The 16,928-nt window shown below is 43.4% G+C and overlaps 1 protein-coding gene across 1 annotated transcript; it reads left to right on the top strand.

Moving 5' to 3' along the window:
- Positions 1 to 1,217: 1,217 nt before the first annotated feature.
- On the top strand, positions 1,218 to 12,787 carry C2CD2 (C2 calcium-dependent domain containing 2; the record flags this gene model as incomplete). The annotated part of the gene is made up of 7 exons (XM_009085027.1): positions 1,218 to 1,279; positions 3,051 to 3,190; positions 3,442 to 3,613; positions 4,367 to 4,480; positions 6,278 to 6,405; positions 7,530 to 7,842; positions 12,567 to 12,787. Coding segments are annotated over 7 exons (1,150 nt in total), but the record flags the coding sequence as incomplete, so codon positions are not given.
- Between the last annotated feature and the right edge of the window lie 4,141 nt (positions 12,788 to 16,928).

Consider the following 16,928-nt stretch of genomic DNA (forward strand, 5'->3'; position numbering starts at 1 on the left):
AAATACATATGTGCCTGTCCTTAGAGGTTTTGGCAGAACACCTACTGAGAAGGTTATAAAGTTTTACTGGTAGGTTCCTTAGTAGGTACCCAGTTCGCTTTACAGTCTCAATTAGAGGAAAAGTTTTGTATCTGTTGTCTAGTTCATCGTATGAAGTACCACATAGGGCAGTAATTCTGTGAATAGTTCACATTGGTTCTGTCACACAGAATCTAGTTCATAGAAGCATAGAATTTTAGGGGTTGGAATGGACCTTAAAGATCATCCAGTACCAACCCCCTGCCCTGGGCAGGGACACTTCCCACCAGACCAGGTTGCTCAAGGCTCATCCAACCTGGCTGTGAACACTGCCAGGGTTGGGGCAGCCACAGCCTCCCTGGGCAACCTGGGCCAGTGTCCCACCACACTCACAGCAAAAACCTTTTCCTAATAGCTAATCTAAATTTCCCCTCCTTCAACTTGAACCCATTACCCTTTGTCCTATTACAACAGCTCCTAACACAGAGTCCCTCTGCAGCTTCCCTGGAGCCCCTTCAGATACTGATGAGCTACTATGAGGTCTCCACACAACCTTCTCTTCTGCAGGCTGATCAGCCCCAACTCCCTCAGCCTGTCTTCACAGGGGAGGTGCTTCAGTCCTCTCATCAACTTTGTGGCCTCCTCTGGACTTTTTCCAACAGTTCTGTGTCCTTCTTACATTGAGAGCACCAGAAATGCACACAGGATTCCAGTTATCTTGCAACATCCTCGAGTCTTGTTTTGGAAAAGTCATCCTGATACTTCTCACTTAAGACTGTAACTGCTTCTATTTTCTTGCATCCTGCTTTTGCAGGACCCTACACCTTTGACAGGGTTGTTGATTGAACCTGTTCCAGCATCTTGACTTAAAAACTTGCTCCTGCCAGATAAAAGGTACCTTCTTAGTTCTGTATGACCAGGGACAAACAGCAGCTTGGAGGGCAGTGTTTGTCACCTACTGGGGAGAAGAAAAGCCTCTGAAATTTTAGGAAATAGAACCTATGCAACAGTGGTGGAGGAAACCAGGCCATGTTTTCTGACTCTGACCTCTCTAGCCTGGCAGTGCTGCCTGCATCCTGAGCAAGGTGCACTGCTTGGCTTGGAGCAGGCTGAAAAAAGCTGGGGAAAGGGGAAAACCTAAATGGGAAGTAAAATCTTCTTGCCTGCAGAGACCTAACATAGTTTCATTTACTTCACAGTGAACTAAGTGCCAAATCAAAAGTATTGCAACTGCAAATAGTAGAAGATGGGAAGACGGATAGTAAGTATTGAAACTGAATTACTTTGCATGATCAGCTTGTGAGCTTTGCTGTTGACCTAAGTCCTTTAATACTGGGTAGCTGAAGGAGAAGCTCTCAGATTTCTGCTGTGCTCTGCTGACCTGTCCTGGCAGTGAAACCAGGTGTGCCTCAAGCTTGGCAGTGGGCAGCCCTGAGGGGACAACACCTATGGAAGGGAAATCAGCTGAAAACAGCCAACCAAGCTTCTACAGAACACACTGGCTGGCAGAAATTTACAACTTTAGGTTGTATTTTTAAACTCTCTAAGTGTGGCCTTAAGTGTAGGTCCCAGAGGTCAAATCCATGGCAAATCATGGAGTTGCTGAGCAACACTGATTGACCTGGGTTGAGTGATGCCTATATACACGTTTACTTCCACCAGTAATAGTGGTGGAAGAGAAAACACACTGATCAGGTGCCTTTGTCCTGCTCTGGGTTAAGGTTAAAGAGAAATTTGGTGTTTTTTTCTGGACTGTCAACATATTGAGCCTTCCATGTTATGATATCCTATATTTTTCAGCAGACCCACTGTGAGCCTTTTTGGTTTCATGTTTAGTTTTAGAGGTTGTTCTCTGGCTGAAGGAGAATAATGAGTCTTAACCCTAAACCCTTACTTTTCAAGCCCCAGAGGCTGCCTAACAATTACCAGGTATAAACCATGTTAATCCTGGTTATACTGGATTAAATATAAAACATGGGGCTGAAACATTTTTGCTACTTGATTCTGTTGTTGCAGAATATTTTTTTAATTATCTAGATCTGCAAAGTAGTTCTATACCTTGCATATGATCTGTGATTATTGGAGAGATTGGAAAGACAAATAAATGTAGGCAAAAGCTTAAAAAATATTCTCAGATATGGATGCTATTTTTTAACAAAAATCTGGGATCTCTTTAGAGTCAGCAAATGTATATTATATTGTCTCTTGCACAAAGTTTAGTCTTGCCTGTACCTAAGCATCTTTAATAATGGGTCTTTCAAACAGCAGCAGTAATGTTCCACATCCTACTGAGAGTGTAACTATCAGCCTGGTTTCCTGAAGAAAAAGGTCCCAGTGGATTACACTGACAATTGCTTTCCTTCCCCTCTGCCCACCCCCCATACCATCTTAGCTGTTGTTCTCCCAAAAATTTGAATAGAAGACTCAAAGTTCAATCATATTAATGAGCAGAGAGCTGAGTAATGTGAATATAAGGTAGATCCCTACTTGTCTTTGAAACTAGGATTTAATCTCTGAAATCTTGCGGTCCCTTTGCTCGAATCTAGTGTAGCTGATAAAGTGAGGGGAGGAACAAGAGAACTGCTGAACTTACACTAAAGTTCACATTAAGAAAGACTGTTATTATGATGCACCAATTTACCAGGAATCCAGAGGTTCTCTGAAATGAAAGATTGCAGGTAGCTGCTTCTGGAGATTCTTCAATAGGAACATTTCTAATGGGAATATTTCTAGTTGTTTTGTTTTTCACTAAACATTCTCCATATGCAGGGGAAAATAATGACTAGAAATAGTAGCAAATAAGTAATGTTTCATGTCTCCATTCTTTCCTGTTGCACAGTATTAGGCCAGGCTGTGGAATAGTCATAAAATGGAAAGAAAACTATGAAAACTGCCAGGGTTTTGCCTTGTGATGTAGAACCAGTTCTTGCAATTAGCTACCTCTGCTCTTCCTGCTCCTTTCCCATCTTCTCTCCCTTAAACAGACAAACAGCTCAGGTGTGCACTGATTTTGTTGCTTTTATTTCTTCTAGGCGCTTTATCCATGAACGTGACTGTACCTCTAGACTTGTTCAGGAAACAACCTTCTGGCCAGCAAAGCTTTGCACTGAACAGCAGAGCCAGTGAGAGCAGTTCAGAGCCAGGGCCTGGGCTGGGATCCATTAGTGCAGAGGTACTGCCGGGTTTGGATGGGTTTGTGGTGGATCTTTTACTTTGGGAAGTACTTAAAATGCTCATTTTGTGCTTTGGGCTTGTGGCCGAGTCAGAGTGGCCTATTTGATTGCACAGGATTTGTGTCTTGTCGAAAGAATTAGCTCTGGAGTTTGGCTCGAGCAATTAGCAAAAACTAAGAAGCACTAGCTTGAAATAGTGTCCTTCTTGCTTGACTGTGTTTCTAAGATGACTTTTTTTTGGTGTCCATAGTTCTCTTTTATAGAACCCAATGAACTGAAGACACGGCAAGTCTTTTCTCCAGTGCTGGCCACTAAGATAGCAAAGGATCGCACTGTGATGCCCTGTGGGACTGTGGTCACTACTGTCACTACTGTGAGATCCAGACCTCGTCTGGAAGGGAGACCATCTTCACTGAGCACAGGTGAGGAAGTCCATTTCTTCTTGTGTTCACTCGTAGGGTTATCCTTGAGCACCGGGAGGAGTGTTGGGGAATGGGATGTAAGGAAGGACACTGTTTCCCAGACTTCTCTGATGTGTTGGAGTGAGGTTGTTTTAGGTATTCTCTAGAATCAGGTTTCTGATTTTCAGGAAGCCTTGTTCTTACAAGAGGAACAGTCAGTGCTTCTTTTAATACAGATTGTAAAGCTTCACAAGAGTGTGATAATGCAGGAGACCTTGATTTTGGTGGATGGTTTTTCTCATGACCAATGTATCAGATTGTTAGAGTGTTTGCTGATGACAGACCATCCTGGGCCTTCTAACCTTGATCTGTATTATTTCTACTGGATGTTGTCTGGTGGCAAAGTACATTTCAGCATGTCTTTCAGGAGTAAGTTTTCCAATTCTTCCTGGGATAAGTGTGAAAGTGAAGCCTGTGAACACTCTTGATGTGAAGTCTCACAAAGAGCTTCATTCTTTTAAGCTGTAAAGGCAGATCTTTTTCTTGAGTGGGTGTTGTCTAGCATGCTACAGTAGAATGTTTAAAAGCAATAAATCCCTACACTTCACTGACCTTTAGGGGTCAGGTTACCATAGAACATGTGTTGAGAATTGATATTAAACAACTTTCTCAAATGCTTATGATTTGAACAGGCACAACAGGTATAATAAATTCTTATTAGTGACATCAAAAATGTCTTGGATAGTTCAAATAACCAAAAAACTTGATCCTCAGATTCACCTGTGAAAACTCCAGTTAAAGTAAAGGTGACTGAAAAGGATTCCTCTGTTGAAGATACTCATTCTCATGGTGCTCCAGTCAGCAAAACTTTGTCATCTTCAGATACAGGTAATACAAGTGTTTGAAGCTGCTAATGAGAATGAGTCTTTCAGCTGCACATGGGATTAATGTGATCCTGTTAAAATAACAGCCAACCCATATGGCTACTGCCTGTCAACAGCACGGAGAGGTTTGTGTTAGCAAGCACTGTGGCTCGGGGTATAGCAGCAGAAGTCTGGTTTTAATTGAAGACTTAAATTAGTAGTTTTGAATAAATAGCAATGAGCTGTGGTTCGGAGAGGGAAGGTGGCTGCAGAAAAGCCATGCTGTCTTTTCTCTGACTTTTGAACAAAAGATTTCTCCTTTCATAAAGGCTTGGGGGATGCTGCACAAAATTAACACCCTGTGACACACACCTCTGAGGGCATTGTGAAGTTCCCTCTGTCTGAAGAGAAGGCAGAGGTTGGACTGATGTAAGGAGGAATTAATTCTCTTCCTAGCCCTGCCACTGGGCTTTTAGGGGCTACTGCAAATACCCAATCCTGCTGTGCCTGTTTGTCCACCTCCCTAAGACACCTGGCAAACAGCTGAAGTGCCTTCTCAGTGCCAGGGGGCATTGGTAATAATAACTCAAAGTATAAATTCACTTTGAATTGTGTATTAAACCTGATTTTGACTCTGGAGCATTTTACCTTTCTCAAGTTGCAACTCTGAATCTTCAGCATGTTTTTCGTGGCATTTTTCCTACCTCTAGGCTAAGAAATGCTCTGATACCATGAAGCAGCATGGTAATTGGGGGTAATGGGTTCCCACTGAAGGAGGGAAAGTCTAGGTTAGATGTGAGAAGAAAGGTTTTTACTCTAAGGGTGGTGAGACCCTGGCACAGGTTGCCCAGGGATGTGGTGGTTGCCCCGACCCTGGTGGTGTTCAATCCAGGCTGGATGAGCCTTGAGCAACCTGATCTAGTGAGGAGGTGTCTCTGCCCAGGGCAGGGGGTTGGGGCTGGATGATCTTGTAAGGTCCATTCCAACCCTTAAATTCATCTTTTATTGCACTAATGTCACAGTAAGATACTGCTCAGTTTAATTAGCACTGGTGCTGTTCGTGCCTCTTTTGTTAAAACTCTTAACAGAAAAGCCCACCCCAGACAATTAAATATGGGGATTTTTGTCTTGTTAACTTTCTAAGCCTTGTTTGTTCCTAAGCTTGATGAATTTGATCAGTGTGTATTTGCTGTGTCCAAAGTATTTGTATATTAGGTGCCAGAAATGACCATGCTTAAAAATAAACTTGTGTTTGTCACTAAAGAACATTTTATAAAGAAGGTTTTATATTCCTGTGCAATGTTTGGAGGGGGAGAGAGGGTGCACTTAATAGGCTTTGGAGGCAGCTGATAAAGAGCAGGGTGACTGCCACTTTGCTTTTCCCATCCTATCATAGTGCCATAGCAAATCTGGAAATGCTGAGCAAGGATGTCTGGGAAAGGAACAAAATAGCTACCTAAAGAATTAGTATGGTGTGCCAGCTTTATACCACGTTACAGCTATGACTGTGATGTTTGATGTTCTGGATCATAGTCATCACAATGTAACGATGCATTGAAATAACTGGATGTTTTGTCTAGGCTTCCAGAACCTCCTTTGTGCTCAGAACAAGGTTTCAAAGTGCCACTTTAGGACCTTTTCTCCAAAGAATGGGTAACAGAAGGGAAAGACAAGACCCAAACTGGGTGGTGAATTGGAAGATGTTTGCTACGCCTGTTCTTTATGCCATTTTGCTGATGATTTCTGAGCAAACTCTGCCTCTCTCTGCTCTGTTTTATTCCTGTTTTTCTTTCTTCCCTCTGAAACAATCCTTTCTTTTCAGAGCTGCTGGTACTGAACGGCACCGATCCTGTGGCAGAAACAGCCATTCGGCAGTTGAGTGAGTCTTCAAAGCAGAAGCTGAATTCTCCTAGAAAGAAAAGCACTGTTATCATATCAGGGGTGTCCAAGGTAGGGCAGAAAACAACACTTACATTTCATGTTTAGTACTGTAAAGCCTTTGCTCCACTGACTGACATTAACATGGGTTCTGCTGTTTCTGCAGAATCTAGGTCTGTGTGCCAGAATGTTTCTGGAACAGTTTCAAGTTAAGCCAAATCAGGTTGTTGGGTTTTGATTGTTAGATTTGACAGCCTGATTAGAATGCATGGTGTCCTTGGATAGGAGTGGGATGATCAGGGATTTGGGAAAACCAGTTTAGTTAAGAACAGAGGATAATTAGTCCTTCTCTAAGGAGAGGGACTCTATGGAAGTGTTTCACCCATGTAGGGAAGATACAGAGGAAAAAGTATGAAATTTTTATTTTTTTTTTTAAAGCTGTTAAACCAAAACCCTCTGAAAAACTTCCTGGTCCTCTGGGCTCTGCTCCAGAGGGAGGACAAACAAAAGACTTTCTCACATGGTATATAACATTCCTCCAGTCTTTCTTCATCCACAGCCTCAGTCCCCCTCTGATGTTTGGTGCCTGCCTGTAGTCCTTTTCCTACTGGCTACTGCATGGAATTTTGCTGTCAAGTGTTGCTGTTAGGCACAGGACCCCTAAGGAGCTCCAAGTGAAAGCCAAATCAGAGGGCATGGGTCCCCTCAACATCACTGTGCTGTGATGAGAGGATAAGTTGCCACAGTGCTAGATGGATCTGCTTAGGAAATGAAGGCACTGGGACTCTGTGGATTTGTCTTTGGCTCATAAAGATGACTAGAAATCCTCCTACAAGATGAAATGCTTAGATGTTTATTTTCTGAAAAGGATCAAAAGATGGTCTGTGTGTGCTGGTGCTTCATCACAGCAGCACACGTAGGAACGAGTCCTGTGATTTGTAGTGGGGCCAGGGATAGGTGGGAGGAATGCACTTAACTATTTTTTTTCATTCATTTGGCTTTAACAACATGATTAAAACGTGGCCATATGCTCCTCTCCTTTAGTAGAGCTAAGGAAGATTCAGGTGGTTTTCTGATAGTCCTGAGCAATACAATTAGAAGTGTAAAGAGGAGAAAAGAACTTTTACAGGGAGACTTGTTTTTTTTCCCAGCACAATGGCTTGTTATCAGTGTTGTCTCTTATTTTTGTTGGGCAGACCTCTTTATCTCAGGACCATGAAGCTTCACTGATGAGGGACTATGCTGCAGCCATGGACAGCTCCTACAACGCTGAAGAGCAACCCACTGTGAAGGAAGCTGCTGATAAAACCACCTCTGATGAAAAGCTGTCATTAGGTGCTTCAGAAACAGTACCTGATACTGTCCCACAACAAAGTACCCGTGAGGCTTGGGGTTTGGAGAATGGCAGTCAAAAGCAGGACACCAGTACACTCTTAGACCAGACCTCTGAAGAAATATCTGTGAGCTTACTAAGTGTTTCAGAAACTGGGAGCAAGAAAAAATCTAAAGGTATGTGATCTTCAACTTCAGTGACTGACTTGCTTTCTCTATCTAATTGGCAGTTATCATGCAACACTGTAGTAGTTCATCTTTTTTTATTGATTTTTTTGTCCTTAAACTCCTTGTGATTATGGTGTTGGTTGAAGCTGCCTTAACAGCAGCCACAAGGAGTGCTGTCCACTGGCTCTCTGAGCCAGCTCAGGCTCCCTCACACCTCCCCTTCATCAGGAAACTAAAGCTCACCCTTGGAAGTTGAAGGGCAGCTCACTACACTCAGATCAGCTATGTGGGAGAGCAATAACTAGCCACACTGTCAATTCCTTGATGAAAATTGTGTCCTTGTAAACAAGGACTTGTTCTCTATTAGCAGCCCCGTTACTAAGGTGAAGAGGGCAGGGATCCACCGTTGGTTTCTGACACATTCCTCCTTCACGTTTCTGAGCACAAGACTCCCCTGCCCTCACTCAAATGTGTGTTCAGGAAGCACTGCAGCTAAAGCAGAAGGGCAGTGTCTCTTAAGTGCCTTGTGAGCAGTTCCTCCCTTTTCATTGATTCCATTAGTATGTAGTTAGCTAAGCAAATTGGAAGAAAAGGCAATTTAATAAGTAAATAAGGCATCAGATTATTTTGCTTATGCAGTTACATACCTGAATAGCTGCAGTTTGAAAATGTCCTAGGATTCTTTGTGTTTCCTTTACAAATCCCCTAACCTCTGAGGCTGCAGCACTGTTTTCTGGCTATGTGCTAGAAATATATATATAGCTGTTAGGATGTCTGACAGGGCAGTGGACTGTGCCCCAAACAGGCACACACCAGTCTCATGTGCTGCACCTGAAAGGTACAAAAAATAGTGTTTTTCACCATTCCAATCCTCTTTTGCTTTATCATTTTCTATTCTTTCCTTACCCAGAGATACTGTAAAATAGTTTACTATGAAACCTCACTGTATTACTAGATTATCAGCCTCCCCCGTGCAAGGCAGACAGTGGAGCTCTTTGTCAGGGCCCTCCCTTAGAGCACTGAGTTCTTTGGCCTTCTCACAGCTGGTGATAAGGATGGTGCAGCAACAATCCCTGTCACACAGATGGTCAGGCCCTGGAAAGCTTTGGGTGTGTTTGGAGTGAGGGCAGGGGGTTAGTTGGCAAGGGTTAGTTGTCTCATTTTGGAGCCTGGAAAAGTCTAGGAAGCTCTATGAGAGACTGTGAAACCTCTATGCTCTTCTTTAACATGTTCTTCTAAGACAAGCAAGTGGAAGTTTGTATGTGAATTGTTGTCTAGTTGTTTTCCCCTGTGCTGTGTGTTGCAAAGAGATTGAGCTGCTAAAGATCCTGTTCACACAATGTAGTATGGGGCTGCTAAAAACTGCCAAGTGTCTCTGATTGAGAGAGTTGTATCATCTTGAAAAAATACTTTAAAAAACTGGCTCAAATCCCTTTCTTTATACACAGATGTCTTTGTGGAAGTCTTGAAGCTCTGCTTTGTCACAGCTGAGTAGCTTTTATGGAGTGAGATAGGAAAACATTTCAACTCCTCTGCCTTCAGCTAGCTATGAATAGTTCAAGGTTTCTGTTTGGCAAAAGCTTGCCCTAAAAAAACCAAACTATAAATGCACAAATAGCAACAAAAAAAACCAAACCAAACCCCAAACACAGCAACAAAAAAGCAGAACAAAGCAAACAAAACAGCTTCTGCTTTAAAAAGCTTTGTGTCTGTAGTAATGTCTTAGGGTTAGCACTGTTTTGTTTTTTTTTACTCTTGCATGTTTTTGTTTGGGTTTTTTTTTACCTTTCTGACTTCCTCTTTCTTACCCACTCCCTTTTATAAACTTAAGAGGACTACTATGCCAACCAGAATTAATTACCTACACAGTAAGTTATTTTTGTCTTCTTTTTTTCCCCCCTAAGAAAATGTAGCTTTACAATGGTACACTCATTGTAAAAAATGAAGCAAAACATAGTTTGGCACCTGTTTTCTTCTTCCCCCATCCATTTCTTTCCTCCTTCCAAAATTACCTTCCTGTGCTCAAGTGTCTTAGCAGACTAATCTGCTGTAACAAATCATCCTTCTGGTGGTTGTGCTGTCCAGGTAGGTCATGCAGAATGGACAGCAAGAAAGACTTGGAGAGATTCTCTACATTCCTAATCTCTCTCCACCTTGCCCATGTATCTGGTAATCAATCAAAATCTGCTTCCGCAAACCATGTGTGACCCCATAACTGGATATACATGCACAAAAAACTTCATTTTAAAACCTGCTGCATAGTTTTCTAAACATCTTGTCTAGCCTAACATGCAAATCTACTAGGACCTCAGCAGGTATTTACCAAACCACCTGGGTAAAAACTGTTTTGGAAATTGGGAAGGAATGGAAAGAAGTGATCTCTCTTCACACCCTTGTAGATGTAGAAGGAAATCTTCATTCATTAACAGAAATGAGATTCAGAAGTGATCCTAGCCCTGAGCATTATCAAAACACCCTGAACTAGTGCAGAGAAGTCTGTAAAGACCAGTCAGTTGGTACAGTGTGATGTGCTCTCTGCTTATCTCCTGGCGTTAGGAGCAGAGTTGACATATGGATCCTGTTGAATTCCAGAAGTAAGCATGCAAACAGCACGAGCATTGCCAAGCTGATGATCTGCCCTGCCCTGCCTCCTCAGCAGGGGTGCATGTCTCCACAGCAGCTGGAGCCCCTGTCAGGCAGCACACACCAAACTGGCTACAGGCTGATGAGTGCCAGTGGGGACGTGGCAAGATTCCAGGCAGCAATGACCTCAGCACCTCCAGAAACACAGGGAGCTTTCATCTTGGGGTGCTGCTGCTTGTGCTGCTCTCAGAGATGTGCTGCCCACAATTTTTCAGCTGCTGAGAGTTGTCCCAGGTCACCAGCAAAATATTTGCAGCATTCTTGGTTCGGTTCTGTTTCCTAGTATGGAAAATCAGTCCGAATCATAGAATGGATAGGACCAAATAGCTGCTTATGGATAAATCCTTCTGTCCTACTCCTGTTGGCACAGCTTCAGCTGCAGCTGCCAGGGCTGCTGGGCAGAACAGCTGCCTGCTCAAACAAGAGCTGCACAGCAGCAAGTCCTCATGGATCCCCCCCAGCCTTTGCACATCAACAACTGTTAGTGTCCTGGGGTTGAACACTGTTTCTTTTATGCTGTTGACAACAGCTTGAAGTGGTACTGCCTTGCCAAAAAGATCAATCAGAGGGTGATGGGAGAGCAGTCAAGATTCAAATCCATGATTTCCAGTTGCATTCAGCTGATTTCTGCCCTTTGAGAAGAGTCTCAGCAGCCACCAGACAAAATGTGCTGGAATATCCTTCCAGGTGCTGAGTGCACAGTCCTTAAAGTACAAAGTAATAAACCCAAACACGTTTGTTACTGCTGTGGTCTGAACAGAGCAGCATCTGGCTGTGTGCAACAGAGCTGCCATGAAATACCTGTTCTGCAGCTGTTGCTGTGCAGAATGACACAGAGCCTGTGTCAGGTCCTTGGGAGACAAACATGTAATTCTAGCTATGGCACAGTAGTGCATGAAAGAACTGGTCTGTGTGTTGCTTACTGTATCCATTTCCAATGGGAGGAAAAGCAGAATTAAGGCTGTTCAGTGACAGGAATTAATAGCTGAACTGAGAAAGAATCAGGAAACCTGATAGTGGTGCAGGAGTGAGGTGTGGAAGCTTTGACTGTCCTCACATACTAGTCTGGCTGCCAGAAAGCTCCTGTGATGGCTTGCTAACTGGGTCCTCCTTTCTTCAAATTGGCTCCTGCCACCTGGGACAACACCACTACCCAGTTCTGCACAAAACCATTGCTATTTGAACACAGAGCTGATATCCTGACACCAGGCTGAGTGTCCCTGCCAGCTGCAGCTGAGCTGGCTTGCACGTCAGGCACATGTGTACACATGGAAAGGGAAGGTGGAATTTGGCAGAAAGGCTGCAGAAACAACCCAAGCTTGAAAAGAGAGGAGTGCTGGTAGCTGGTGCTGGCAACATGAGCCCCTGGTGAGATGACAGCTGCAATTGCCTTGGCTGCATGCTAGGTTTGACACGGGATCAAGGGAAGGAATATGGCAAAATAAAGCAACTCCATTTATCACAGAAGGGATTTGAGCAGATTTCTGAACCTGTTGGAAGCAGATGTAATATTATTTTTAATCTGCTTGAAGTGCATTGCTATTGCTAACAGGATTTTAAAATAGCAAATGCTTTGTGAGTGTTACTCTGGGTGGTGCTGCAGAATTTGTATAGAACACCTGCTGCCTGGCTCATATGGGCTCACTACACTTCCAGCTACTGCTCTCCTTTCCCTCAAATTAATATGCCACCTCCAGGTTGTGCATCACAGGCTGATATTTTCCTCCTTTGATCTCTGCAACAACAAAGAGTAACATTATTTCCTCTATTATGTTCTTTTTATAAAATACTTTTTATTTCCATTGGTTGGAAAGGTTGGATATGCCTCTTGGACATGTGAGAACCCAGTGGACAACCCACACCAGTCGCTGTGCATGTGTGTATGACCACTAAAGTAGCTTTCAGAGGAGCATTTGAAACTAAGAAAGTGTAGTGAATGAGATCTTCCCTGAGATGTGTGGCTTGTTCTTGAGAAGCTGAAATCAGAGGATCAGCTCTTTTCAGTGGGGCTGCAGTTAAAGCTGAGCTTCAAGGGGAAAGCAGCCTGTTCTTTCTAAAGTGTCCTGCACTTCTGCTTTTCCCTTCCACAGGTGGCATCTTGAAAAAAGGTGCCAAGCTCTTTTTCCGCCGGCAACATCACCAGAAGGATCCGGGAATGAGTCAGTCGCACAATGACCTTGTGTTCCTGCAGCAGCCTCTGCCAGAGGAAAGCCACAAGAAGGGGGGCACACTTTCCCGTGTGCTGAGCAAAAAGCTCCTTTCCAGACACAAAAGCAAGAGCAAACTGAATGGTGCATTGGGAGAACAATGAGCATAAGACTGAACCCTCTCTGGTGGGATCCTTCCACTTTAGTTAAGCGTTTGTTTACAGAGCAGTACTAGAGAACACAAATACAGCTGCTGACTTGCATAAAGGGACCTTCACTAATACATTGCAGTTTTTTGTTTATTTTTCCAAAATGCTTTTTCTGTCTGATGATGAAGTTGCTCCTCCAAATGACAAGCAGTGCTGATTGTATCAGGACAAGTTTTGGAGGACTGTGTGGTTTATTGTAGAAGATGAGGGAGGATTGGAATGGTGCAGGTGGGACGAAGAAGGCTGCTGGTATTCTGGGGTACATTAGCAAGAGCATTGCCAGCAGGTCAAGGGAGGTGATCCTGCCCTCTACTCAGTCCTGGTCAGGCCATGTCTGGAGTGCTGTGTCCAGTTCTGGGCTCCTCAGTCCAAGAGGGACATGGATCTCCTGCAGCAGGTGCTGCAGAGAGCAATAAAGATGATGAAGGGACTGGAGCATCTCTCTTACGAGGAAAGGCTGAGGAACTTGGGCCTGTTCAGCCTTGAGAAGAGAGAAGGACCTTATCAATGTCTGTCAGTATCTGAAGGGAAGGTGTCAGAATGTGGATCAGGCTTGGTGGTGCCAACCAACAGGACAAGAGACAACAGGCAGAAACTGATGCATGGGAAGTTCCACCTGAATACGAGGAAGAATTTCTTAACTGTGTGAGTGACTGTGCACTGGAACACATTGCCCAGAGAGGGTGTGGAGTCTCCTTCACTGGTGATATTCCAGAGCCAACTGGACACAATCCTGTGCCATGTGTTCTGGGCTGACCCTGCTTGAGCAGGGGGTTTGGACCAGATGACCCACTGTGGTCCCTTCCAACCTGACCCATTCTGTGAGGAGGACCTGGTGTACATTAATAGGGAGCTCAGAACTGAAACTGAAACCTGCTAGTGACTGAACCACTATAGAGAGAGAAGATACCACTGTGCTTCCTCCTGCAGCCTGCAATAGTAGCAACACAGGTCTCAACTGATTTCTCTAGTCAGGCTGAAAGGGAGAAAAAAGAGACCCAGATCCAGTTTGTATTGTAATTTGGAAACGGGTAAGTTTTCAGAAGCAGAGCAAAAGTGCTGATTCAGATATCCTACTGTAATAACTGTAGCCTGCTGTAATAACTGCTCAGTCCATGTAGGTGGAGAAATGCCTTTGATATTAGCCATAAATCAATAAATTATGCAAATCCTCACACTAGCATTTTGTTTAATGTTCTGTACATAAGTTGTGCTTAAAGAAACAGAACTTTTCATTTAAAGTCTACTCGAGTCTGCTCAGAAGCAAAAACTTTTACAAAGTCTTACATGTAGCTTCTCTTTGCTGTGTGAGAAGCTGCATTTGCTGATGCAAAAACCTTAGGGGCTCTAATTCCTTCTCCCAAGCACTTGTTAGACAAGTATTTTAACCATCATATCAAATGCAAAGCTAGGAGCAATAAGTGATGAATAGAGCATGGTTAACCCAACAATGCTTTTCATTAGTCAGCTTGTTTTACTTGCCAAGCACTCAGTGAGACCCTGGAAAATACAGTTGTGAGCAGAGCTTTTGAACAAATGGTAATCATTCCCTTAGTTCTGTTGCAGTTTGTGGATCTATCAGGGTTGTCATGTGGTGAGTGGTTGGTTGGGTGAGTTTTTTACCTCTTTCTCCTTGCTAAATATGCAGCTGGATCCTTTGAATTAAAAGGAAAAGCTGGTGGAAGAAAAGGCAGAGGTGTTTTGGCTATTAAGAGTAAAATGTCAGTATTTCACAGGTACCATCTTTCGTGCTTACCTGTACTTTTCCATCATCTACAATCCTGCTGAGGACAAAGGACCAAACCTGTTCTCCTTAGCCAAGAAAAACATCCATTCATTCCATCTAAATTACTGATCTGAATGGATGATAGATTTGTGCCTGCTTTGCCAACAGTGATTTCCCCTCCAGCCCCTTTCCTCCCTTAAGCTATCCAGCACTTTGGCAGATATTTGGGCTTTCAACTTGAACCATTCATCAAAAACAGAAAGTCACTGAAGAACAGGAACACATTTCAAAACTTCGGATGGATTCCTTGGTGAATACTTGTACAATGAATATCAAAGTAGAGGGGGTTTGGTTTCCTTTTTACCAAGCAAATATTAGAAGAACTGAACTGTCAAAATATTTTAACTGTTTTAAAATACTTGTTTATGTGTAACCTCCTAAAATCACTGTGGAAGTACAGCAGACCAGACTATCAAATAGTTGTATGTTTAGGCATGCTGCTTATTATGAAAACACTTGAAGGCATTTTAATGTTCTGTATGGTGAAAATGGGTTACAAATGAACCTTCTAGAGCTGTAATGTGCTTGAAATCCCAGCTCAGTAATACAGGTTTGTCCAGCTTGAATGTGCTTGAACACTTGTTTGGTGTTAATTTAATACAAAGTAGGTTTCTTCATTTGTTCTGCAGTGGTTCATGGTATGAGCATTAAAAGCCCCAATGTCATGTACTATCAACATACATTTTTCCCCTTGATTTTACTAGGAGCTATGTGATGGGCTAGGGTTGGGGGCAAGTCCCTGCCATGTGTAAATGCTCAGTCTTGTTTGCTGAAGGAGAAAACCACGAGGGGTCACTGAGTCCAAGAAATCAAAGTGAAACAGCTTCATGGGCAGCACACACACTGAAAACAAAGAGCTGTGCAATTGGGAATGGAGGGGCAGCACCTAGCACTGCTTGAAGCTGCTTAGATTACTGAACTGGGATTTTCACCCACAGAAGCTTTAGCACATACTGTAGAACAGGGTGGAAATAACACTGAGTATCTTGCAGAATACAAGAATATGGTTTACTCATAACTTATCCCAAAGAATATATATACACACTGAAGAAGTGGTTTCTTGGTTCCTCTTTCTTAAAGTGATCACCTAAATGCTTGTCTTGATGGTGGGAGCCAGCAATATTCTGTACTCCAAACTGTGTGAAGGTTTGGGCTCGCATGTGTTGAGAGAGAATGAATTCTTAAGCTGAGGAAAGCAAGGCATCTGGGGTAAAAAGGGAATTTTGTGTTTTACTTGCCTTCACTCCTCAGGAAAATAAACATCGTTTGGTTTGATGTTTGACCTCTATATCTGTCTGGTTTGTTCCTCACCTCTTCCTACTCCTCTACAAATAATTTATGTCCTGTTGTGAAAACAAGCTGAAGTACTAATCACAAAGGGACAACTGAGGAGCTCAGTCATGACAACCCCAAAGGCCCACAGTGTTGAATGCCATTCCCATCTTCTGAGGCAATTAGTTTGTCATTTAAGATCAGGATATCTGAGGCTGTACATTTTTTGTGTACTAGTACTTAGGGCAGTGTGAACTGGATCCAGACAATCAGCAGGAGCTGTGCTGCAGGTTTGGGTCAGGAGGGCTGGATGTGTCAACTGGATAACTAAGAAAGTGATGTATTCTGTCCAGTGCCCTATGCAGTTGTGTAAAGGATGCCAGAGGGAGACTGTCTTGGTTTAACCCCAGACAGCAACCAAACACCAAGCAGTCAGTTGCTCACTCCCCCACCAGCAGGATGGGGGAGAGAATTGGAAGGATAAAAGCTAGAAAAACTCATGGGTTGAGATAAAGACAGTTTAACAGAGGAAGCAAAAGCTGCACACACAAGCAAAGCAAAACAAGGAATTAATTCACTGCTGCCCACAGACAGGAGGTGTTCAGCACCTCCAGGAGAGCAGGGCCCATCACACGTAACAGTTCCTTGGGAAGACAAACACCATCACTCCAGATGTTCCCCCTTCCTCCTTCTTCCTCCCACCTTATATACTGAGCATGATGTCCTATGGTATGGAATATCCTTTGGGTCAGGTTGGGTCACCTATCCCAGCTGTGTCTCTTCCCAATCTCCCATACACGCCCAACTTCCTTGCCAGCGTGGCAGTGCAGAAAACAGCAAAACCTTCGGCTCTGTGTGAGCTCTGCTCAGCAACAAGAAAAACATCTCTGCATTATCAACCCTGTGCCCTGCACAAATCCTAAACACAGCCCCATACTAGCCACTATGAAGAAAGTTCACTTCAGCCCAAACCAGCACAACATTATAATGGTAGAGTGAAAGCAACAGTATCACAATAATCTATTCAATTCAACTTTG

This window comes from Acanthisitta chloris, unplaced genomic scaffold (assembly GCF_000695815.1).
Source record: "Acanthisitta chloris isolate BGI_N310 unplaced genomic scaffold, ASM69581v1 scaffold29511, whole genome shotgun sequence".
In the NCBI taxonomy this organism is placed as follows: domain Eukaryota; kingdom Metazoa; phylum Chordata; class Aves; order Passeriformes; family Acanthisittidae; genus Acanthisitta; species Acanthisitta chloris.